This window comes from Pocillopora damicornis, chromosome 13 (genome assembly GCF_964200805.1).
Source record: "Pocillopora damicornis chromosome 13, jaPocDami1.2, whole genome shotgun sequence".
NCBI classification, from domain to species: domain Eukaryota; kingdom Metazoa; phylum Cnidaria; class Anthozoa; order Scleractinia; family Pocilloporidae; genus Pocillopora; species Pocillopora damicornis.
Genome location: NC_142682.1, coordinates 17,403,479 through 17,426,878, shown reverse-complemented (window position 1 = coordinate 17,426,878; position 23,400 = coordinate 17,403,479). Strand labels below are relative to the sequence as shown.

The following is a 23,400-nucleotide window of genomic DNA, read 5'->3' as shown; positions in this document are numbered from 1 at the left end:
GATTTCGTTCGTAACAGAAAAAATCTACACAAAATCATTAACAAAATTTTGCACTATCTAATGTAAAAGTCTACAAAATAAGTTTAGCAACACTGACCTGACAGTTGACATATTCAATGGCAATGTTGTTAATTTTCACTTTTGCTTCTTTTGGCAAATTATTATGTAAATGAGCTACAAGACGATCGATAGTCTGCAACAAATGTTAAGCCCCATTAATTTAAAGAACGAAAAATAAGGGCATTCTGAATTGAATAATTTTAATTTTTAATATATTTAATCTTATACCAGCAAAACCTACAATACACAACACCGTTTAACGTAATAGATAATCACAATAACTATAACTAAATCACTTTTTGTACAATTTAACTCATTTGGGTTGAATATTGTATTTCAAAAAGTAAATTACAAACACCCAATTACAAAGTCACCACAGTACCCAATCCGAGCGAACTAAAACATCACACAACGCCAATGAAAGCTTCAAGAAAATTCCGTTTTGTTGAGGTCAGAGCACCTCAGTTTAAAGCATCGAAGTTTTAGAGAAGAATGTTACAAATCTCTCAAAACTATCATCAACTTTACCATGTTTTGTTTTTTTATCTCAGCCACTGATCTTGACTCTTCAGGAGTATCGAGTAAATCTTTGCTTTCTGATAAAAATATCAAATCACCAGCATTACTTTGGCAGAAATATCGGTCAACTTTATCTCCCTCAAAAATATTTAAATTATTCTTAGTTTGAGCTGTTTTTGTTATTTATGTCCTTATTGCTTTGCTGTTTTTTTTTTTTTTTTAACATGGTTCATGGTGTTGTTGTTGTTGATGTCATTGGTGTGGATGCTAGTGATGGTGACGTCTTGTTGTTGTTACTTTTCTTGTATGCTCAACTGCTTAATTCAGCGAAACATAACACCCTTTACGATCTGTAGTGAACTTCGTTTGTGAGTGCCGTATATACTGTATGTCAGCTAATATTGAAAGTTATGAAAGTGTTTGACAGCAAAGTGGATAAGATTTCACAGCTAAAAAACTGGAATATTTATGAGGAGTTCTTTACTTACTACTGCTTGTTTGGGAAGTGAGGGAGTAACTGCTGCCAGAGAACTTTCTAATTAATAAAATAAATAAACCGTGGTTACAAGGAGGTCTCGCCTTCAATAGGAATCAAAGTTTGTTACGATACTTGAAGATAATATTTTCAGAATCTACAGTAGAGCATTATTACTTGGCTGCAGAGATGCGTTTTTGCAGCGACTTCACCAGACTAGCGTGTGTCGACGTTACCTCCACCTAAAAAAGAAAGAAAGAGAAAAAAAAAGAGAGTGGCTTGCATTAGTTTCCAGGGCAGACAGTTTGCTCTCGCAATGCCCTTCTTCACTCAGGTTATAAATGAGTATCGGAGAATTGTTCGGAAAACCTATACATGATAAAATACTACAAAGACTTTATCAAGGCTAAGAGCGGAGCTCAAAGTGGTTTTCCTTGTTAAACTACGCTCACAAATGCCAGACGTTTACCCGCATTGGAAATGGTTCAATTAGTACAAAGAGGTTCTGTTTACCTCTTCTTCGCTATCCCAGTCTTCCTCATGAAACTCAGGGGTAGGAAAATTTAGTTTAAACCTAGAACAATAAGCAATAGTTAGGTATCAAAAGCCATTACAAGAGATTCGTACACAAATTTCAACGACAGACAACACTTGGCCGAATTTGCCTTTCGTTTCCACCAAAAATTTAGAAAATTAAGATTCATGACGAAGAACTTAATTGGTTTATTAACATTGTAAGACTTTTTGGACGGACTTCTTCTGATTACAGTGCGTCAAACATTTAGGGCCTATTATTAAAACAAAGTTTAGTTATAGTTTAACAAAACCGTGTCCTGAACAATCCTCAATTTAACTGAACTTTTATCTGAACATTTTTTTTTGGAACAGTGTCAAAAGGACCGAGAGCCAGCAAAGGGAGGACAGTTATATAATTAAATAAACCCTCTTGTCAGAGAGCCCAGGGCCCACTGATTGCGTGAACCCGCGGTTTGGGTGAGACCTCGTGAAAATAAATCGCCCTTAGAGTGCAATCATTGATGACATGAATTAAATGAGGAGAAGAACTTATCATGAAAAGTCTTTCGACTCAAAATGAGATAAGCACCTTATTCTCGACACAAAATAAATAAATAACAAATATTTTAATTGTGATGAGTTTCAGATAGCTGAGTTCAAATGGAGCAAAAGAAAGTTGATTTCTTGAATCACTGAAAAGGATAGAACTCTAAACTTAACTAACCTTGGCGGAAGCCTTTTCGTGCTTCCAAGCAAAGCTGTCCAAAAGTCTCCTTGTTTCATCTTGCTCTAAGAAGTTGGAAAGCAAAAATGCACCTTGAAAACAAGGAACATCCAAGGGAGTTTGTTTTGATGAAGTACCAGACTCTCGTAAGTTACACACAGAGACATGTATGGCGCTTGGAGAGAGTTATCACTCACATGGTAGAAAAGAAAGGGTTTGATGAGGCAATCGTTTAATTAAAAATAAAAGCAAATCTAACCGCAAGCTTGAGCAGCATACACTGACCTTGACATTCTGAAATTCAATTGGAATATCCCTGACAAATGAGCAAGAAATTTGGGCAATCCTTTTCCTGTTGACGTCCTAATACAACAAGATTATAATTATTAAAAAAACGTTTCTCTGGTGGAAAGGAAGTAACAAGATTAAAAATTTAAAATCTCCTCCTTCCGGCTAAAAATTATGCCTTCAACAAAGGATGAAAGAAGAGGGAGTGAATTTAAGTGTCTGGCATCGCCTCTTGATGACAAAAAAATGAGGAAAAAGTTGCGCCATAATTCCCTGGGTTCCGCTTTACCTTTTCCAAATGTCCTCTGTAAGTGTCGACACTAGTGAATGGAATCAAAGCCATGGGTTCCCCCTGGAGCTCTCGACGAAAAGTGCCATAAGTTGCACCTAACAAGAATAAAGCCTATAGATTACAAGCGTGCTATCGACATTCATTTTTTTTCATGTGCTCCGTCTCTGGTCATCCTTGTATCTATCTACTTAAGATTTTAGCTGTCTCACTGGTTTTTCTCTCTTGACCTACGGAAATTCAATCTTTCTAGAAAAATCCACTCGCTATCTTTAACCATTAAACAAATGATTCCCTCACCAACAAGATACTCTCGGAGGAGATCCAAACATTCTGGGCTCGCCGGGTCATGGCTCAGGTGCTCAAAGATCTGAAAAGAACAGCGACATCAACAGCGTAAACAACTAAATCGAGGTTCTGATCGGCTTCGTGGGTCTAAGCCCGCAAGATTGGAAACAAAATATTTTATGTACCTTTCTCGTTAAATTAGAATCCCGTAAATGAATAACAGCTAAGTGCAGAATGGCCAGACGCGTACTTGGCATATGAGTCCTATCAGCAAAGAACATGACATGAATTATTTTAAGAAAAATAAAACGATCTTTATTTACCTTAGCCTAAGCTTGTGAAAATCGAATAATGCAATGATCTTCGTAGGAGAGCTGCAATTAGATTAATTTTAGTAAAGAGGCCTGAAAAAAAAAAACGGTTTCGACGGGATTCGAACCCAGGCCTCCAAGATACGCGTGGGGCGCTATCACCAACTGAGCTACGAAGCCACAGGTGATGAGGATGAAGAAAAATGTCAACTAAGCGATTACCTGTTGATTAAATATCAAAGTCTCTACACTCGCATCATAAGAATTGTATGGTAGAGGGCAAGGAGATTACAATTGAGATCTTGGGAGTTTAAGGGTTAGGTGGACGATGTATTTTAGCCATGGCACGACACATACTTAGCAAATAGTTCAGCTAAAGCTTCCTTATTGAAGCTGTACTTGAAGGCATTCCCAGATCCACAGTCAAAAATGTACGGACCTTGTAGGAAGCAAATAAAAGACGGGTGAAAAAGTATTCAACAAAGGTAGTCAGAATGTGCTTTCTTTGCATAGGGCAAATAGGGCATAGGGCATAGGGCTTCTCAAAACTTTCCAAAGTACCCAAGAATACAAGAAAAATGGACGATATATGTGAAGACAAGAACATATGCCACTGTCAAATTATTTTCTTAACCCTTTACTCCCTAACATCAGTATGCATATTCTCCATACTGTTCTTTATACATTTCCTAAGGTGCTGACAAGGAGAATTTGTTTGCCAATCAAAAGCTTCTTTCCCTGGTGACCATTTCCTTTATTCTCATGACCTTAATGTGTGATTCAGGGCTGATATTGTAGGGAGAAGTTAGATGCTAGTCACTCTTAGGGTTTAAAGGGTCAATGTCATACGATATTCAAACCTGTGCGTAGAGACGTAGAAACCTCCTTCTTAAGGATCGATAACAGGCGTGGTTCATTAGGCACGGCATCCTCAGAAGAAAACGTTGGTACAGCATCGTCTAAAAACAAAAATCAAAATATGAGAAAACATTCAACACTTAAAAAAAAATTTTCCATCTTACTTTCAAGTTTCGAGTACGTTCTTCCTGGTCAGTAGCGAATGTTTTCAACCCAACTGTAACAGATGATCATTAATACGATAGTCAGGGTTAAGAAAAGCCTTGAGAACGACTGTTTTCGGGAAATGATCATCAATTCACAAAAGGAGATGCTTCATATTTTGACCAAGGTATTTATTCAATTAAACTGGGTTGCTTATTGAATTTTTGGACCTTGAATTCTGGCGGTTCTTCATTTTTCACCAATGAATGAGTAAGTTTATTTTTCAAAAAACAATAATAAAATAAAAAGATGTTTCATAGACAATGGATGTAGAAATTGTGAGCCAGTTTAGAAATAACAATCAGTAATTCTCTTGCGCACTTTATTTTTTTGTTTTTTCAAGGGGAGGGGGGTATGGAGGGATTGGCGCTTACTTGAGTCTGATCGCTCATTTACATTTCCTACCTACGGGGTGAGGGCTTGTTCGAGGTTGAGCGCCTAATCAAATCAAACCGGATATCAATTTTTGTTCCTTACCTTGTAAGATGATGTGATGACAAGGTTCACGTTCTGTTCCACAGTTCAACAAATGCATAAAGCGGCCGGGTAGAAAGACCATCAGGTAGTTATCTGTGGAGAGTTTCAACACGAAGAAATTGATTTGCTAAGCAAGAAACCTCCATATTTGAGTCTAGATGATAGAAAGATAAATTTGTAATCCATTTGTACCAAGGGGACTATCTGATCAGCTTTTGGCTCTGTAAAGCCCGACCAACTTTTGTTCGCCTTAAAGGACCTTAAAAAAATTTAATCTACTTGGAGGTCGTCGACCTGAGAATAAAAATCACTTCTAGAATGGCTTCACAGATGTTTATTCATTCTCTTTAGGCCAATCAAACTACCTTGCTGCTGTCCACATAATGTAGCAAATGTTTCTATTCTATAGGATACCATAATAATATTTAACAAGCCAAACAACTGTAGCAAATGCTCTGAACAAAGATATGTAAAATGTTTGAATACCCGATTACTCTAACTTATACTTGAATACTTACCGAGTGACGAGAAAAACAGACGGTAGTTGAGGTCTTGTGACGGTCGCACATTCGGTAACACACATTTCATTAAAAAGCCTTCAAAAACAAGAAAAATCATACAAGAGTTGAATACAACGATAGAGAGACAAATTAATTGTCTCAAATAAAGACAAATAAATTGATGGACGGGGTAAGTCTTGAAGAAACTGTGTTGCCGCATATTTTGGGGGTATGACAATAAAATTTGGTGCAATTAACCGAGTTAATATTGAAGAAATGTAAAATGGTTTCCGTGTTTATACAGCCTGATGTAAACACGCGGGAGGTTGGGAGAACACGAGATAAGCGTAGGAAACCACGACGCGAAGCGGAGTGGCTTCCAGCTTATCGAGGCTATGTAAACACGGAAACCATTTTACATTTCTTTTATAAAATAACTAACGAAAGAGGAACGAAAACCGTGTTTACATACGCTCATGTAAAATGGTTTTATGGCCAATCAGAGCGCGCGTACTATTTGAATTATTTTATAAAGTGAATTGGTCACCGTAAAGAGATTCTATAGCTGATGTATCGAAGGATGACCTTTTGTTGGAGGGAAAGGATTCGCTGTGAAGAAGGGCCAACATTCTTCACTGCGGCCACTTCACTTCAGTTCATCAATTCAGTTGATCAGACCAAATTATTCATTAAGTTGAGTTCTGCTCCAAACACCAAGCCAAGAATTAAATCGAATCGAATCAACACTCCGTTGAAAATTGCTATAAAGTAGAAATTGGTTTTTGCTTTTCATCTGAAAGTCTGAAAGGGTGTCCCCAACTTTAAGACCAATCACAACCATTACAATTTCCTGAAACGTGATTAGTGCATTGGCTACTTTTTTCCAGCAAATTATTCTGTAGAGTTACAATCGCAATCAGACAGTTGGCTGTAATCAGACACCAGAAATTGGTCAGTTTAAGCAGCCAATCATATTAAGTCCACTCAGCTAAATTTTACTCAATGTCAATTTTGACTTATTTCCACAATCTTTTGTGCAAAGTGGACAGTAGTTTAGAGAATATCTCTTGCAGACTGTTAGTAATAATTGTATCAGAAGCTATAATGCTTATGATTTATTGGTAACAGGACTTTGTGTCATTCAATTCTGTCTGTAATATTATCATGGTCGTGATTAAAAAATCAGCACATGCTTAATGCAATTGTCCAATTTTTGTAATTATTTGTATGATATGATTACAGACTGAATTGGACTTGGCACTCAATCCTATTACCATTATCAATCATAGAACTCAATAGAGCAAAACCAGTGTACATCTCACAATTCTACTCCACTGTTTCCTCCAGATCAAAGTTGACAAACTAGTGAGAAGAATATATAGGAAACATATTCCCAAAGATCAAAGAATATCACTCTGAAAAACAAGAACTCACCATGGTGTAACACATAAACAGAGTATTCCAACTGATTGGAAAGTTCAACAGATTCTTCTGTGTTGTTCTGATTTAAAAAAATAAATAAACTAGATTATGAAAAGTAAACTTCAATGACCTAACTTTTATAGGTCCTTAACTCTTTAAGGGAATGGTCATTAGTCTTCCCCTAAGGAAGGGGGGGATGTGAAGGTTTAGAGGACTTTGGTTGTGTCACAATAAAATTTACCTGATCCCCCATAAGGTTCAGTAATATTTCCTTATGATCCCCCCCCTCTCATTGGCTGTAAATTTGCATTTAATTTTCTAAAGATTCCCCATGATACTCTGTTGGCAACAAATGACCCCCCCTCTATTCTCCCTGAAACCATGTAACCCCCCCCCCTCCATTCCTTCAACCCTAGCCCAGGTGATAAAGAATGACTGATCCCTCACTTGGTGGGATCAAATTAACAAATCAAAACTCCCAGATATTGGGCTGTACAGGAAATAAACACATCCTTTAGTCAAAATGGTGCCCCTTACCACTTATGTGAGAGTCACTTACCTGTGATCCCTCAGTTCCAACAGATATTGGATGTTGAACGCATATATAAAATGAACCTGACATTTAAACAAAAGTCATATATTAATTAAACAAATCATTATTATCATAAGGTAAAACAATAATAATAAAAAAAATTCACTTTACAAAATGATATGCAGTACTAATTTACAATTACATTTTCATAATATTTACTTACAATAGGTATTATTGGTAGTTTACCTTTGCCAGGCAAAGTAACAACTTGCATGTTGACATGTTTCTCTGAAATTACACAGTTGAATAAAAGCTTTTAGTCTGTTGGACTGATTGAGGCATTCTTTATCAACCTTTGACTTGTCAAAATTTATAAACTAAAATATCTTTCATCTATCATCAGCAAAGGCAACAGCTTATATTTGCAGTCTGAAGTTTTCTGGGAATTTTGAGCAGCTGCAGTAAACCTCCACCAAATGTGGCTAGAGCAACTCTTCACTTTTAACCCTGCCACATATTTTCACAACTACACCAGCTAAAAAACTGTATATTTGGTGGAACATATGAAAAGCTACCTGAGATAGTGTGAGACAGAGGAATATCAGCATACTCAGGATGTCTAAAAACAAAAAGAAATGTGATATTTAACTTTCTAAAATTATGAATCTTTATATGAACCCTAATCCATAATGAAAAACTGCAAGTAACAGTTATATTTTATAACTACCTTGTCCTGCGAAAAAGGTCCACACCAGTGAAGGGAAGTGGAAATTTTAGCTGCCAAAACACATTATAAAAGTTAACCTTTTAACTCCCAGAAGTGATCAACATGAAACTTCTCCCTACAATATCCATACATTCTTCAGCAAACAGGTAATGAGAATATTCAAACTTATCAGGTAGAAGCTACAATCCTGATCTAGCACCAAGTTCTCATGACTAATTTACAACGAAATGTGTAGCAGCAACAGGGGAGAATTAACAATCAGATCTTGGGAGTTAAAGGGTTAATTTGCCAACAACAAAGAGCAAAATACTAAATACCAGGCAATGAAAAACACTAAAATTACTCAATGCCATAGTTAATGATATATGCCTTAGCATGATGTGCATCAAATCTGAATAATAATTAATATTGCACAGATACCAAAATTACTCTTTAGGTATGAAATCTCATTTCACTAAGACAAATTACAGAGAGAGTAAGAGTAATCATTAAAATAATGGAGAAAAGAAAAAATAATGATTAACTGACTGTGTAATGAAACGAGGGACTGACAAAAAAAAAATTAGACTTTTAGGCAGTAGAAAAAAGCTTTGCCTTAAATGTACATACCAACTAGTCAAAATCAATTCAAGATTTTGTCTTTAAAAATTATTTTTAATTATAATTAATTCTTGAAACAGTGCTCTCCCAAGTCCTGAACTTACCACCTTTGAATGAGAGCTTCTCTCATTGAACTGGTAAGCTACAAACATGAGATCGGGCATCTCTTCTTGCTCCTCGTCAAGCCCAGAATTAACCCTCTGAAAAGAAACAATTAAAGATAACTCAGAGTGATTCAGAGTTATTCAAAATTTTGGTTTCTGAGCAAAAAATCTGTTACCACTTCAAGTAAAAATTTAGATAAAATGACATTACACTGGTTCTACTTGTTCCTTTGTTACAAGAAATCACCATTTATTTTAATTGGTAGTCTGGAGCCAAGGAAAGTACAGGTCAACTACAAAGTTGGCTGAAATCATAGTCACCTGTAGCTACTTCAAACTCTCATAATTATATTCTAGGTGATTAGCTACATGTAAATAATTGTGTTTAAATAAATATTAAGTTTTTGTTTCAAAAACAACAACAAAAACAAAAAAGCAAAAAGAGATACTTAAATTACAAGCTGCACAATCCTCTGACAACATACCTTGTGCTTTGGGTACACAATGAAGAGTCGCTGATTGCGACAGTCCCATTCTGCCCAAAAAAATTCATCTGCCACTTGCTGTATCCGAGGTTGATCACTCATAATCTTAAAAAATTATCAAGTAAGGTATTGATTTAACACTTAACACTTGTATGAATGAAAACATATACTTGGCTGTAAGATGAATTTAATATTAGATATCTAGGTAGTGAAAGGTTCTCCCTAGAAAATAGTATAAACCCACCATTCCTTTGTCTCCAAATCTGGCCATTGGGAAGTGGTACAATCCAATTGCTTAAAACAAAATCAGTGAAAATATACAATAACAGCTTAAAGATAATCAGTCAGAAAAATGTTTCTCTGAAATTGCATTAAGTAGTCATAGCTTTTTGTTGTTTTCATTGCAAATTGACTTAAGCTACCTAGTACTACATCTACAAAGTCACAAAATCCTACTCAAAGTTATTGTAAGTTACAGCTGTAGTATTTGTTTGTTTGTTTATTGGTTTTGTTTGTTTGTTTATTGGTCAGTTGGTCAAAATCCTACTCAAAGTGACTGTAAGTTACAGCTGTAATACTTGTTTGTTGTCTATTGACCAGTTTTTGTTTTAACCTAACTGAGAGTAAAGTTAAATGGTTGTTCTATTACATGTAAGCATGCTAGTTAAAGTGAATATTTGCTGGTACTGCACCACTAGCTTAGTTGACCCTGAATAACCACACAATACAATCAACTTTTACTCTGAAGACTTGAGCCTCAAACTAATTAGAATAAGTATAAATAAGGTTAGGGTTAAAGTAACTTATAAATTGTATGATTTTATTACCTTCTTTATGATGCAAGAAGAGCATATGAGACTCCTTTTTCGATGAGCTCCCATAGCCAACATACTCCCCATACAGAAACTTGAAAATAAAATATGCAGATTAAGTGTTTATGTTCTCCACACATGACAATTCTCTTTACTTAATTTTATTTATGGTGCCACAAGCTAAGGAGAATTTGATTGAAATTTGATTGAATGATCATTTCCTTTCCAAGGGTGATACTCTAAGGAGAAATTAGAAACCAGATACTCTCAGAGTCAAAGGAGATATTTTCTCTTTTAACGCACACATAAACTGCCATTTATTTACCTGAACTTTTTGAAAAGTGTGCCTTGCATTGAAGAATGAATAGATACAATTCCGTCCTCGAATCTCAGCAAGAAATGAAGTATAGATAGCTGTAAAGTACAGAAAATCAAATAAAGTGAAGAAATAGGACTTGAGTATTTAATAATGAAATAATGATGAATACAAAGTTTACCTGGATTATGAGAGCTACAGGGTTCATTGCTTGATCCAAAACATTGCTCAGTAACAGTGAAAGCTGAAAATTGAAAATGAAACAAAAGGAAATCGTCAAAATATACGTCTCAAAAAAGGTGAAAGACACATACTCTCAAGGTAATCCAGATGCAAAGTGAAAAAGGAATCAAAACCTTATTTTGAGCTGTATTCACTCACCAAGTAGAGTTCTCTCTTGATTGACTGATGCCCCAGTAACAACCACTTCTTTTTCATAAACAAACAAACGCTAGAAAGAATGAGAATATTAACAGAGTTAACAAGCAGTTTACCAGCAACAGAAACACCCATGTAGCCCCCACAATGAGTTGTAAGATCAAATAGAAATAACAGTGATCTTTATAACACTTAGATATATAAATTTCATTCCTCTGTCCTCCAGTCACCTGAGCTATTTCTTAGACCCAAAAGGTCTGTTAATAACATTATCAATAAAGGGCAAAATTACTGAGCGCTGATTGGTTGAGAGAGAGGGCATTTTTTCTTAATCAAGGGCATTTTTAGTAATCAAGAGAGGGCATGATTACCTGTTAATGATTGGCTAATCTGTTGCATAGCAACCGTTCGTTATCTTGAAATTTGTTAAAAATAGACTGCGCGTGTGATTTTCCTTCGTATAAATTTTGCCCTTTATTGATAAACAAGTAATCCCATGAGACCTCGTACTATTAAGGATTAATTGCACTTGAGTTTTCAAAATTTTCCAAATTGCCCTCGTCGCTTCACGACTCGGGCAATTTTGGAAAATTTTGAAAACTCTCGTGCAATTAATCCTTAATAGTACTTGGCCTCATGTGATTACCTATACTAACCATAGTCAAAAAAAGAAACTCTACTTGAACATTTATATTTTCACCAATACACAGTAAGAATGGTTTCCTGGAGCATTACCATATTAGATTATATTCTTATCACAAAAATTTATACAACTATAACTTCTTTTATAATTAAATTATTTTTTTGGTAACAATTACATGTAATGACCATGATAACTACCCAACAGGAACTCTAGTAGCTGTTAGTACTACTTACTTCGAGATGCCGTTGAGATGCTTCATACAGTCCAAAGTAAGTTACTTTTGGTTCTGTCTTCTGAAAAAAGGGAAAAATTGAAAAAAAAGAAAGAAAAAGAAATGGGAGAAAAGTTATCAGTCCTGAATAGATTAACACTCCTGAAAAGTGCTGGAGAGGGCAGCTGCAGGTAAGATGACTCAAACATCATATACTTCCTGAACCTAGGGGGGGCCTGCAACTGGGCATGAGATTTGATGAGATGTGTTTATCATGATGGAAGTTTTCATATCAGGGTTAAGTTTTGTACATTTACCTATTACTGAACTAAAAAGTGATGTTGATTCACACCACGGATCATGGAACCAGTCAGGGTTGTGGAGATTCTCGAACTCAGTAAATGCCGCAATCAAGGCAACCGATTTTACCCTCAGTTTGCATTTTACCCCCGGTCTGCAGTCTGCGTTTTACACTGACCGTGCAAATTATCGATATCCTCAGCTAAATACTTACTCTACTGTTGGGTCCGATGTCTATCCACGTTAAAATTATGGAATTATCCTTTTCTTGTCCAACAATGCGAACCTGCAGCCTTTTCTTCTCAGCCTCTGCGTCTATACAAGAGAGGCATATAAAGGAAAATACAGTGTGTTTATAATCTACACCGTTATTTCTATCATCAGCTGTTCTGTTTCAAGGCTACAACTCACGTGCAGTTATGCATCTGTTCGCTGTTTTATGAGACACAACTCAATTAAATTTTAATACCGTATCCTTCTTCTGCTAATATTCCGCTATACGTTTCCCTATCCCTCAACAAATGCGGCAGAATCTGTTCATCAAAGCTGAAAGTTTTCTGCAATTCCACCATTTTCCCAGTTTCCGTCCTCTGTCACGAGGATGTATCATGTGATGTATGACATCCCAGAGTGTCCCTGAGAGTATTCTGACCGTCCGGAGACTGAGACGAGAAATTGTTTATTGCCTCGTTTCCTAGTAACAGACTCCATTTTGAGATGGAAAGGCCTTGGAGAGGGATGTTGAAGACTGGTAGTTTATTTTAGCTTCTATAGCACTAGGTTGGATAAAAAATTACCGCGATGAGCGACGGAGAGAAAAGAGAGTCTCTTAGTCGGGAGGTGGATCCAGCAATTTGGGCCGTGGCTCCTCGATTGCATCAAGAAGAGGGCCCCGTTGATGTAACAGCCAGTCCAGCTTTTCAATGCTTGGACGAGGTTTGTACATCATCTGCTCTTTGTTGAGATTTGTGTTTTTAGTGCGAAAAATTCAATTCAATTAAAGAACCTAATTTTTCAGATTTTGGCGCTTTATACCGACATAGAGGATGTACGTGCAGGAGATTATTGATGTGTTCAGATTGCGCCTTGACAGCTGATCATGACTAAAAATGAAAATATGTTACTTGCCAGATTTGACCAGTGAAGCTTCAGAGTTACGATTTGATATTCACAAGTGAACTACAATTAAAGAATAAATTTAGTAAAAAGAAGTGCCTTAACATATACTTTAGACTTTAAAGCCTGAATTATTTTCTCAGGTTTTGCCAAATGAAGTACTTTCGGCAAATTATTTCTTGAGAAGGGAGGGAGGGTTTTTTCTTCGAGTATAAATTCGGCGCTTAATTATTAGGTTTTTAGAATATACGGTATATTGATAAGTAAATACTATCAATACGTCTTGCACTCATAGAGGGACATTTACAAATCATGCAATATTTCAATTTATTTTTTTGTGTATCAAATTTTGTCGATATACCAACAGTTTTATGCGGTATACTGAAATTTAACTTTAATGTATATGTAACAAATTAATTAAGTTTTGTATTTCTCTTGTCAGTTGTTTTCACAAGGGAAACTAGCAGGAGAGAAAGTGGCTAAGCTAAAAGCCAAATATACCAGCCTTCATGAACGTCTTAAAGCTACAAGAGAGCAGGAATCTTCACTGCTTCACAAGGCAAAGGAAATGCACCAAGAAGTACAAAGACAGAGAGCAGAGTTGGAGAAAGGAGACAGCTTTCCTGATGGTGACAACACTGAGGTTAACAAATTAAGGCAAGAACTTCTGAAACATCACAATGAACTAGCACAGGCAGATGAAAGGCAGTATCAACTGGAATTCAAACTGGAAGGTTTGAGAGAAGAAAAGATGATGTTGGAAAGGGATTATGCAAGGATGCCCAAACCTGGTGAAATAGAAAAGCAGGTCAAAGAACTGCAAAAATCAGTCGAAGAACTCAAAGTTGAAATTGCACAAAGAACTATTGATTGTAAAAGTCTGAAGGAAGAGGTTGAAAACAGGGAAGTGCAAGTGAATGCACTGAGAAAAGAGGTAGAAGGTGATCTAGAGGAACAGCAAAGTTTAAGGGTAGGTTGGATTTGATGTGGAATAAATGAGCCTTTTTGTAATACTACAAAAAGGTAAAGGTTTCTATTACTTGTTTAGGTGTAAGACTACTTATTTTGTAGTCTTGAAACTGTCACAAATTTGATAAAATGCACTCTCCCTCTTTTGTGGAGAAGTACATGAATGTATGAGGTATAACAGCATGATATATACTGCTTTCAACTGATACTTCCTATCTTAACCTTTCTGGATATCAATTGAAAGTAAATGAATGAATAACAAAATGTCAGTGTTTTTCAGTTGGACAAAGCTAGTGTGACATTAAAAAAAATTGAAGAGAATGTTAGAAAATGCTCCCAAAAAGTGATTACAAATATTAGTAAGTAAGAAAGTAACTTTGTATTTGAACTCCAGTTAATGAGGCTGATTAAGCTGATTAAGAAAATAACCCAAAAAAAATTTTAAAAAAATGAAAATAGTTGTCAATTGTAGATGTTGAATGTCAACAAAGTTGTTGTGCCATCCTAAAATGAATTTTTTTTTTGTTTGATTATTGAATTTATAGGATCAACTGGTACAAGTTCACTCACAACCAGCACATATAACCAAACAGACTGATCTTTTGTCAAGACAACTCAGGTATTTTACTGTATTAATAATTATGCAGTGCATACAGTCAAGAAACATTAGCAAACCTTTTTGATTTTTAAAAGAAGCAATGATAATATTGTACATGTATGTCATAAGATCAATCTGTAACCAGCTGCAATGATACAATGTTTCGGACAAAGGAAACTTTTTTATGCTGACAAGATAGTATAGTATATTACAGAATTTTGCACCAAGTTAGCAATTAGATTACACAGCCATTAGGAGGCAATCTAGTCTTGTTTTAAAGGAAAGCAGATAATGTAGCTAGCTCTATCATAAAGAGGCTTATTAAAGCTGAAGCAAAGCTATTTGGATTTTGAAAAGAAGCAATGATAATATTGTACATGTATGTCATAAGATCATTCTGTAAACCAGCTACAATAACACAATGTTTTGGACAAAGGAAACTTTTTTATGCTGACAAGATAGTATTACAGAATTTTGCACCAAGTTAACATACACAGCCTTTAAGAGGCAATCTACTCTTGTTTTAAAGGGAAGTAGATGAAAAACGATCCAACTTGGATGGAAACATAGATGAAATATCAAAAGAGCTCCAGAGAACAGAAGGAAAAAAGCAATATTTGGAAGATGAAAAAAAAGACTTATCAGAAGCTCTTGACAAACAGCGTCACATTTTTGAGTCAAAGGTGTGGAACCTTAAACTTCAGCTAAGTAAAAGTAGACAGGGTTATTAATTTAGGGATTGATAAATGTGGTTACTAAAAATACAAAATGTACATGCATTGTAGGTATTTTTGGGCCTTGTAGGAACAAATGTACTCCAAAACAAAAGCCAGATTTTGAATTGTTTTTTTCCACAACTATTTTTATTAGTACAGACATCTTAGGTCAAAAGCAAGAAAATTGGATCAAAAATTTTATATACCAATCATAAAACAGGAATGTTACCAGTTAGTACCCTCTAAAACTACCTTTATTGGACTTTTTGCCTGGATACAGGTGTAAGAATGCACCAAGAATGACATCAATGAAACTAAATTTTGCTTGCTGTGCCCTGAATTCATTAGCCTGCTCATTGTTTCTCTACATTCTTTTTCAGGACAGAGAGGTTGATTTACTTGCCAAGGAATTTGAACTTGCCAAAGAGCGACAAGCAGAATTTCTAGGAGACAGGTAGAGTACAATTCATGATCATTTTTATTGTATACTCTGAACACTCCCAAGAGTTACCCCTTTTAAAATTATAAAAGCAGTTACAAAAAGATTCAACCAGGATAAAGAAGATTTCATTTAAATAAGTTTATGATTTCGGTTGTAATCAACTTTTACCAGAACAAGATGCAGGGTTTTTTATTAGACAAAATAATGAGCATCTCATGAGCAGTGATCTTGAAACAATGACATTTTTCAGATTGTTTTACAATTAGTTTTAAAACAATTTTTGATTTTACATGTTGTGTTATCTATGCATTTAACAACTTTTTTACAATTTCAGGGGAACATTAGATTTGAATTTGAAGCATGCTGCCATAGAAAAGAAGACCAATCATGATATTCATGCCAGGAAATTGAGAGAAAAAGAGAGGGACACAAAGTAAGCCATTATGAACAGGAAAAACAGAAAGTCATGTTTTTGTCAATGTTTCATCTCTGTATCTAGTACTGAGCCAAAGAAAAAAAAAACTCTGTTTTATTTTCACAGAGCTTTGAAAAAGAGTGAGTTGCAGATGAAAGTGGGAGAGGATGCATTGGCGCATGTGAGATCCGTTTATGACAAAGTCAAGGCTCAGGTTGACAGTGCTCCAAGAGATGATGGAACATTATTGGAAAAAAGGAAAGAGCTTCAAAGGGAAGTTGATGTCACAAAACGCACTCTTGCTCAACAGGTAACATGTTTATAACAGACAATTTTTAACAATTTAGAGCTGTTATTTTCAGCAGTGATTTAATGCATACATGCATTTACATATAACTTTTCACAATTTTGATATATCAAGCCATCTCACCAGCTGGATGGCTTAAATGACATAATCTCAAGTTCTTTTCTTGTGAATTCAAAAGCACAACTTTTTTATGAAATAATTAATTCAGAGTACATTAAAATAATATCAGGTTTGAAATGCCTGAATCAAACCAATTCTATTTACATTTTACTTTGATTTAGGGCTTTGTTTTCCTAAACCAAAGAAAAATTCAAATCAAATTGGTATATACATATATATACAAGTGTATAAAAAACACGTACAATGTATCTGACTTGTTTCTCCTGTACTTGTTTTGGGCATAAAAGTTTGTTAACTATATCATAATATGTACAAAATATGTACAAAAAAGTAATGTGCTTTACGTTTATAACAAAATTAATCAAATTTTCAGAGAATTTTTGTATATATCTGTTTTCTTACAATCTCTGTGCTCTAATTTTTGTCTTGACTTCATTCTGGTTCATACAGAATGCACTAACTGCTCATGAGCGCGCACAAGTGGAACAGATGATTCAAGAAGAGGAACGACTTTTAATGGAACAGAGTGAATTGAGAGTCGATGTCATTGATTTGACAAGACTAGCACAGATTAAGGTACTATAAATAATAAATAATAACAGTTTATTAAACTCTCTTGCAGTAACTTACTGAATTAACAAGTTATAATACGATGAAAACTTAATTTAGATCAACTCTGGACTTTTCTGTAAATGTTAAGTACAAATTATATACACCACACCAGAACATGCATCACATTTGTTAAAAATTCTTAAAAGTGAAAAAGTCTTCAGTGCGCTTTGTTCTACAGGTAGCAATGTTTCTGTAAAAGTAAAGCTGGTCTGATTAAACTATTGGTAACCGTTACCTGTGTGTATTCCAGTTAAACATTATCATGTATCATCACAATTCTGAGAAGTTTTGCTACACTGTACATGAAGAACAGTATCTCTATGTACTTACACTTTGCATAATAATATTGCACTTTTTTGTCTACAGGCAGATGAAAGAGAGCAAAAAGCCAGGGATTACATGAGAGCTGAGGTTGGATACATTTGATTATAAAAATTTAGAAGTTCAAATTTATAGAAATATTATGTTCAACAAAAATTATGGCTTATGTGTAGGCTAAGTCTTTATCCCGACTGTAAGTTTCTTCTCAGACTCTTGTCAGTTACAAATAATTTTCCAAGTTATGAAGCTCAACCCAATGAAGACTTTAGGTTGGTTTCTTACATGTCACTCAATAGGTCAGGCAGACAGACAGTCAGTCAGTCAGTCACTTGGAAACAGAGAAACGGTCTCATTTACACTTGTATACTTGTGTTTTTCATGTTGGCATGTTCTCAACAATAGCTCCATCTTTCTGAATATAATCCACACACAACCAACAATAGTTCCTATCTATTCAAGCTAACAAAGGGCTCCAAATTTCAGCTTTAGATGAAACTCTTTCATTTGGCCAATTTACATTATCTACTCGCTTAATAAAACTAAATTATCTTGTACTACTTCTACCGAAACTGCCCTCTTTGCAGGCATTCAGTTGGTTGATTGTTTGGTCAGTCAGTTTGGTCAGTCAGTTACTGTAGTCAGTCAGTTACTGTAGTCAGTCCCTCAATCAGTGAACCAAATGTTGTGATCTTGACAATGTTCAGAAGATTTCATTTTGAACAAGAGAAACATTTCTTAACTAGATTTAGAGATTATTTATAAGGAACACCTGACACCCTTTCTTTAACGTAGAGTCTTATGTTATTTCAATTCAGCTGAGATACCAACGTGCTCTTGAAGACTTGAAAACCAAAAACCTTAGTATTCAAGACAGTGCGAAGAAATATGCAGAGATGCAGCACAGGTAATGAAGTTTTACTATCGACTTTCAATGTACATGTACAAGTAAAACCTTCGGTAATATGCACGTATTTTCACGTGCCTTGCTTACTGATATGATTTGCCTGTTGTCTTAACAGACTGGCTGACTTTGCTAAGCTGTACGATGTCATAAAAAATGAACGGAACAAATGCGTGAACTTAATCCAAACTAGTACACAGGTGAGCTATTTGCAAGTTGTCATCTTGAGTAGCCTTTACTCAATATTATACCCGTACAGTACCGCTCTCGCGTACCTTTACATACCCTTTCTCTTTCAAGATTTCATTAGTAATTCTCTTTACCATCTGTCATTTAATCCGTATAATGTGAGTTTGGAGAGTCTGGTATTGGATTAACTTAACATCCCCTAATTGTTGTATTTCTTAATTCTCGTCACTTGTCTGCTTAATATTGTATTGGTAGGGGGAAATTCTGTCTTGGTCACTCATGGGAGTTTAAGGGCTGATGATGAACTTATTAAACTTAGACCAAAATTTTCACGTCTCACAAACCATCACGTTCATTTATGCTCTTCAGTCCGAAATGTTGGCGTATATTTATTTTGTAGTAAAATTTCTGCTTCTTTTCATTTACAGAAAGCTGCTGAAATGAGAGAGAAAATTAAGATTCTTCAAAACGAGATAGAAATTCTACGATCAAAAGTAAACGCAAAAGACAGGTATGTCAGACTTAATGTTAGCTAATCGGCTGTATGATGATTTTAATGAACTCCTAAAATAGTCCAACAAAAGTCTTAGGCAACCCAACCGTTTTTTATTTTTTACATTCTTCAAGGAGAATAACGTATATTGTATGCATTATAGCGCTTTTCGATTGAGTGTCGCAACACCAAAACCAAGGTAACTGCAACGGCCAGTCAAAAGAAAGGAAAGAACCCTGAAGAGCCAATTACAACTCAAATTAAAAACAAGCAAAGTGCCTAAAGCGCGGGAAAAGGCGGGCGACCAAGTCGTGATCGTTGCTAGTTTTGCATCTGATTGGTTGAGAGAGGGTGGCAGTTTTTGTGGACCGATCACAAAGCAAAGTAAAGCAAACCCATTGTAATCCCGGATTACTTTCAATTTTCGACTCTCAGTTGAAAATTGCCCTAGTAGATGATCCTAGGGTATGTTCAGCTGATGTATTGCGAAATTTTTAGTGCATTATGATATGGACGAACTTGAGAATGAGACGCTCTTGTTTGAAGTTTTCATGGTTTCTAATTTTGTGAGTATCTTTTTTCTGTTTTCATTACAGACTCCTTCAGAAAGCTCGCCTGAAAAGGAACAATGCAGTCGTAATCCGCGATAGTTTAAGAAACGAAATGAGTAAAAGATCTAAGACTGAAGAGGAGAACAGGGAGAAGAGAGAACAACTGGTAATTATTTTATTTGCAGAACAGTTTTTATGCAAGTCGTTGGGTTGATGAGAAATTTCATGTTCATGGTATCACTGTGATAGAGCAATTTTCAGTTGAGTAATACGGGGTTGCATTGGTTTTGCTTTACTTCGCTCTGTGATTGGTCCAAAAAACTCGTGCCTCTCTCTCTCAACCAATCAAATGCAAAACTAACACCAATCACGACATGGTCGCCCGCGTTTTCCCGCGCTGTAGGCAGTTTACACGTTTTTTCCCTTTGAGCCTTCATTGGCTCTTCAGGATATAATCCTTTCTTCTGACTGGCTGTTGTAACTACTTTGGTTTTGGTTTTCCGACGCTCGAGCGGAAAGCGCTGTATCGTGCAGATTAAATTTACCCGTGTGTAACACTTGCTTTAAATTTCAACAGAGGTTGGACATTGCGAAACTCAATGATCTAATAAACAAAGCAGAAGAAAACATGGTGCAGTTGAGGAAACGTTATGAAAGCGGAGTGCAGGAAAGAAACGACATGTAAGTCTTTTAAATCTGAGTGTTTTAAAGTTTACCTTTACATTCTCATATCGGTATGCATATTCTCATCGAAGGGCAGGTATTTCTCTCCAAGTTCAAGGGCTCATTTAACCGTTTTTTAAACAGCATTTTACCCTTCGTACTTTATTTATGTTTAGGGGAATACACCTTATCGAGACCAACGAAGAAGTATGTGTATTTTATGAAAAGCTTAACATACAAGGTGAGAGAAACTTACATTTAGTAACTAAAGAAAAGTAAAAGGTTTAGAAAGTTTACATACCGAAGGAAATGACGAGTACGGGAATTACAATGAAGTGATTTAAAATTCAATTTGCAGACACAATGATTCGCAATGGAGATGTAGAATTGAGAGCCAGGGAAGAAGAAATACGTTTTCTGAAGATGGAGGTAAGGGGTTTATGTAATATTAATTGAAATTTCGCATTTTATTCGCGAAATCTACCATCATGAATTTAGAAGTTCGACTCTTTATAATGCCAAGGAAAGGGTGGATGGTGATATGAGAGGGTCGTGGTCGAAAGCTTACCTCAAATACCCATCGCAAAGTAATAACTATACATTGATTCAAACTCCGAGTTAAACGTTGTAAACAACACAGTATTGTTTGACCGGGAAGCTTTAGGGAGTGAAAGGAATCGTGGACAAAATTTCGAGCTCGTTGTTCTTGGTGAAGTGTTCTACAGCCGGACAATTCTTCAATCTAAACTTGCCAAACTCGATGGGCGTCGATGAGTGTCGTACACTCAAACTTAAGTAATTATAACTCCAGGCTAGTCAGAAAGGAAATGACCATAAGGAGTTAATACGCACTCAAGACAATCACAGGCAAGCTATGTGAAGCGGGAGAAACGTGGGTGTACACACAAGCTACATGGAGTGCGAGAAACGCTGGTATTCAGTCGCAATTCAACGTGTAAATTTGCATCTGATTGGTGGAGACGTAAAGTAAAACCAGAGTCGTCCTGATTTCTTGAGGAATTCTATTGCAAAGCACTTAAGTAACAACTCTGCCTGTTGCATTGTAGTTATTTTAAATCTGAAACATATTTTATCTGTTTGCAGGTCAATGAGACTAAACGGTCAATAGCGGTCGCCCAGAAAAACATGCCAAACAAGAGAGCCCTAGACAACGAGCTTGTCACCTCACAAATTCAAGTAGGTTTTAATATTTTCTGCTTTCTAAAATTCGAGTTTGATCTTCTTCATTATACACAATGGTCACTTTAGATTATTGAGGATTTACATTTGATATCGTGTACTTTCATTTGCAGCTCGTAGCTTGTCGCGAGCGACTCGCCCAGCTCGAGAAGAAGCTCGAAGATCCTTCGGATGAAAATCGTGTTCGGCTCCTTGGCGGCGAGGACCCTGAACCCGAGATACTCGCCAAGAAAATAGAGGAACTTGAGTTGAGACTGGCAGACAAGGAAGAAAAACTCCTAGAGAAAGATTTGATTTTTGAAGAGGTCACAAGATTGGCAGACCGAACAAAGAAAAAGTCGGAGACCGGCAAAGAAGATACATTGGAATTAGCTAAAAAGGTTTGTCTTGTTTCGTCGGCGATACACCCAATTTTCATAACAAAGTTTGGGGAAATTTAACTGCTTGTGAAAGATTCCTTTTAAATTAGTTGCTGTAAAATTGAGAATGCTCTTCTTATAACATAAAGAAATCAAGAGAAACAAGAGTTTCTAGTTTTTCGACGGTTGTCATCCTATCGGAAAGACAGTTTACAAACTAATGCATGCCCCACAACGTCTCCAATGATCTGCCTGAAACTGGTTTGTACCATATCTCTGTCCCCAGGTAAATGAATACCAGGCCAAAATAAAGGACACCACTCGTAAAATGATGGCGCTAGTGTCAGAGCTGTCAATGAATCAAGCGGCCGCCATGAAACTGCAGCAGGAAGTGAAGGGCAAAGAACAAGAGCTGGAGCAGTGTTACGTCCGCATGGAGAGAGGAGAGGCGCCCTGTGAGGAGGCCGAGAGGGAATGGATCAGAATGGTTCGAGACGAAGAACGTAGAACGAAAGAACTCTTGGAAAAGAAAGAGGTTTGGCGTTAACTTTAATTACAGACCACAACAACGAATTTGGTCAATGTCAGTATTTGATTTACATGGAGGTGGGGTCTAAACGTAAATTCAAAAATTGACAAGTGTAGGACGGTCCTACATTTTCATACGTTCGTAGATTGTTGTGAGCGTAGTAGTATCAAGGGTAGGATATTTTCCCTAATCACTTACTTGGAAGGGTCATCCTTATCGTTTCTTTCGTTACGTGTACTTTGCATTTCGACTTCTTGCCTTCACTCGCCTAAAAGACCCCTCCTCCCTCAAAATTGGAAAATCATACACATGCTTTGTGGGCTGTTTGAATATATGCATGTTGTCCTGAGCGCGTGCACTCTGATCAATGATAGCTTGGATGCAGAACCTGCTTCTCATTTATCTTCTGATCACCACTTTTTGAAAAATGTTCGCCTTATTTTCCACAGCGCGAAGAAGAGGAAGAACATTATCTACTGCCTGGCGGAATCTACACAACAGCTGAGCCTCGACCTAATGCTTACATCCCGGATGATGACTCAGAACTTCCTATTCCCAGGCCCTATGGTTCATTAGCACCATTTAAACCCACGGAGCCTGGGTCAACAATGCGCCACATTCGGAAACCGATAATAAAGCCGATTGAGATTTAATGTAAACGTATGCAAGGTCTATGGTCTGTTTGTTTGCGACCACTTCAGAAAATGAATGAACTCAATTTTGGGGTTTCTTGGAACAAATCTGTAAGAAGGAACTTGCAGTTTCAAAGTGTACAGCCTTTCCACTTTGTAAATACTTGTAGATAGCAAATATTTATTAAACATCGACTTAAACCAGTCGCATTTTCGTTTTACTCCCAA

General features: G+C 36.2%; 2 protein-coding genes across 3 annotated transcripts in view; one reads left to right on the top strand and one right to left on the bottom strand.

Annotated features, from left to right (window-relative positions):
* Window positions 1-12,689, bottom strand: part of LOC113673263 (gamma-secretase-activating protein) — a 21,550-nt gene extending 8,861 nt beyond the window's left edge. The window contains exons 1-29 of one of the 2 annotated variants that reach the window (XM_089191354.1): window positions 12,509-12,689; window positions 12,254-12,354; window positions 11,762-11,818; window positions 10,889-10,958; window positions 10,689-10,751; window positions 10,517-10,605; window positions 10,207-10,285; window positions 9,624-9,673; window positions 9,380-9,484; window positions 8,895-8,990; window positions 8,191-8,240; window positions 8,039-8,082; window positions 7,710-7,751; window positions 7,491-7,546; window positions 6,944-7,010; window positions 5,528-5,605; window positions 5,010-5,102; window positions 4,331-4,429; window positions 3,828-3,909; window positions 3,345-3,423; window positions 3,172-3,241; window positions 2,872-2,969; window positions 2,580-2,657; window positions 2,295-2,359; window positions 1,568-1,628; window positions 1,232-1,296; window positions 1,068-1,114; window positions 589-656; window positions 98-193 (exon numbers count right to left, since the gene is read on the bottom strand). In XM_089191354.1, coding sequence (XP_089047480.1) covers window positions 98-193; window positions 589-656; window positions 1,068-1,114; window positions 1,232-1,296; window positions 1,568-1,628; window positions 2,295-2,359; window positions 2,580-2,657; window positions 2,872-2,969; window positions 3,172-3,241; window positions 3,345-3,423; window positions 3,828-3,909; window positions 4,331-4,429; window positions 5,010-5,102; window positions 5,528-5,605; window positions 6,944-7,010; window positions 7,491-7,546; window positions 7,710-7,751; window positions 8,039-8,082; window positions 8,191-8,240; window positions 8,895-8,990; window positions 9,380-9,484; window positions 9,624-9,673; window positions 10,207-10,285; window positions 10,517-10,605; window positions 10,689-10,751; window positions 10,889-10,958; window positions 11,762-11,818; window positions 12,254-12,354; window positions 12,509-12,611 — 2,151 coding nt within the window. In that variant the 5' untranslated portion in view covers window positions 12,612-12,689. Of the gene's footprint in view, window positions 1-97; window positions 194-588; window positions 657-1,067; window positions 1,115-1,231; window positions 1,297-1,567; window positions 1,629-2,294; window positions 2,360-2,579; window positions 2,658-2,871; window positions 2,970-3,171; window positions 3,242-3,344; window positions 3,424-3,827; window positions 3,910-4,330; window positions 4,430-5,009; window positions 5,103-5,527; window positions 5,606-6,943; window positions 7,011-7,490; window positions 7,547-7,709; window positions 7,752-8,038; window positions 8,083-8,190; window positions 8,241-8,894; window positions 8,991-9,379; window positions 9,485-9,623; window positions 9,674-10,206; window positions 10,286-10,516; window positions 10,606-10,688; window positions 10,752-10,888; window positions 10,959-11,761; window positions 11,822-12,253; window positions 12,355-12,508 lie in introns of both variants that reach the window. The other variant, XM_089191353.1, reaches the window with a different exon arrangement.
* Window positions 12,690-12,734: 45 nt separating this feature from the next.
* Window positions 12,735-23,376, top strand: LOC113673258 (coiled-coil domain-containing protein 146). The gene is made up of 20 exons (XM_027189639.2): window positions 12,735-12,975; window positions 13,598-14,125; window positions 14,670-14,743; window positions 15,252-15,405; window positions 15,819-15,892; window positions 16,215-16,313; window positions 16,422-16,605; window positions 17,173-17,298; window positions 17,701-17,745; window positions 18,471-18,559; window positions 18,675-18,756; window positions 19,174-19,256; window positions 19,835-19,955; window positions 20,367-20,470; window positions 20,629-20,693; window positions 20,811-20,881; window positions 21,557-21,649; window positions 21,766-22,032; window positions 22,298-22,546; window positions 22,990-23,376. Exons 1-20 carry the CDS (start codon window positions 12,841-12,843, stop codon window positions 23,191-23,193), a joined length of 2,847 nt encoding a protein of 948 aa, XP_027045440.2. The 5' UTR covers window positions 12,735-12,840; the 3' UTR covers window positions 23,194-23,376.
* Window positions 23,377-23,400: the final 24 nt, after the last annotated feature.

Bases quoted from the DNA above. Each gene is read 5' to 3' on its own strand.
- LOC113673258 (XM_027189639.2), top strand. From the start codon at position 12,841: ATGAGCGACGGAGAGAAAAGAGAGTCTCTTAGTCGGGAGGTGGATCCA. The intron at 14,744-15,251 runs GTATTTTACTGT...CTTGTTTTAAAG, and splicing joins CTTTTGTCAAGACAACTCAG to GGAAGTAGATGAAAAACGAT. The intron at 17,746-18,470 runs GTTGGATACATT...ATTTCAATTCAG, and splicing joins GGGATTACATGAGAGCTGAG to CTGAGATACCAACGTGCTCT.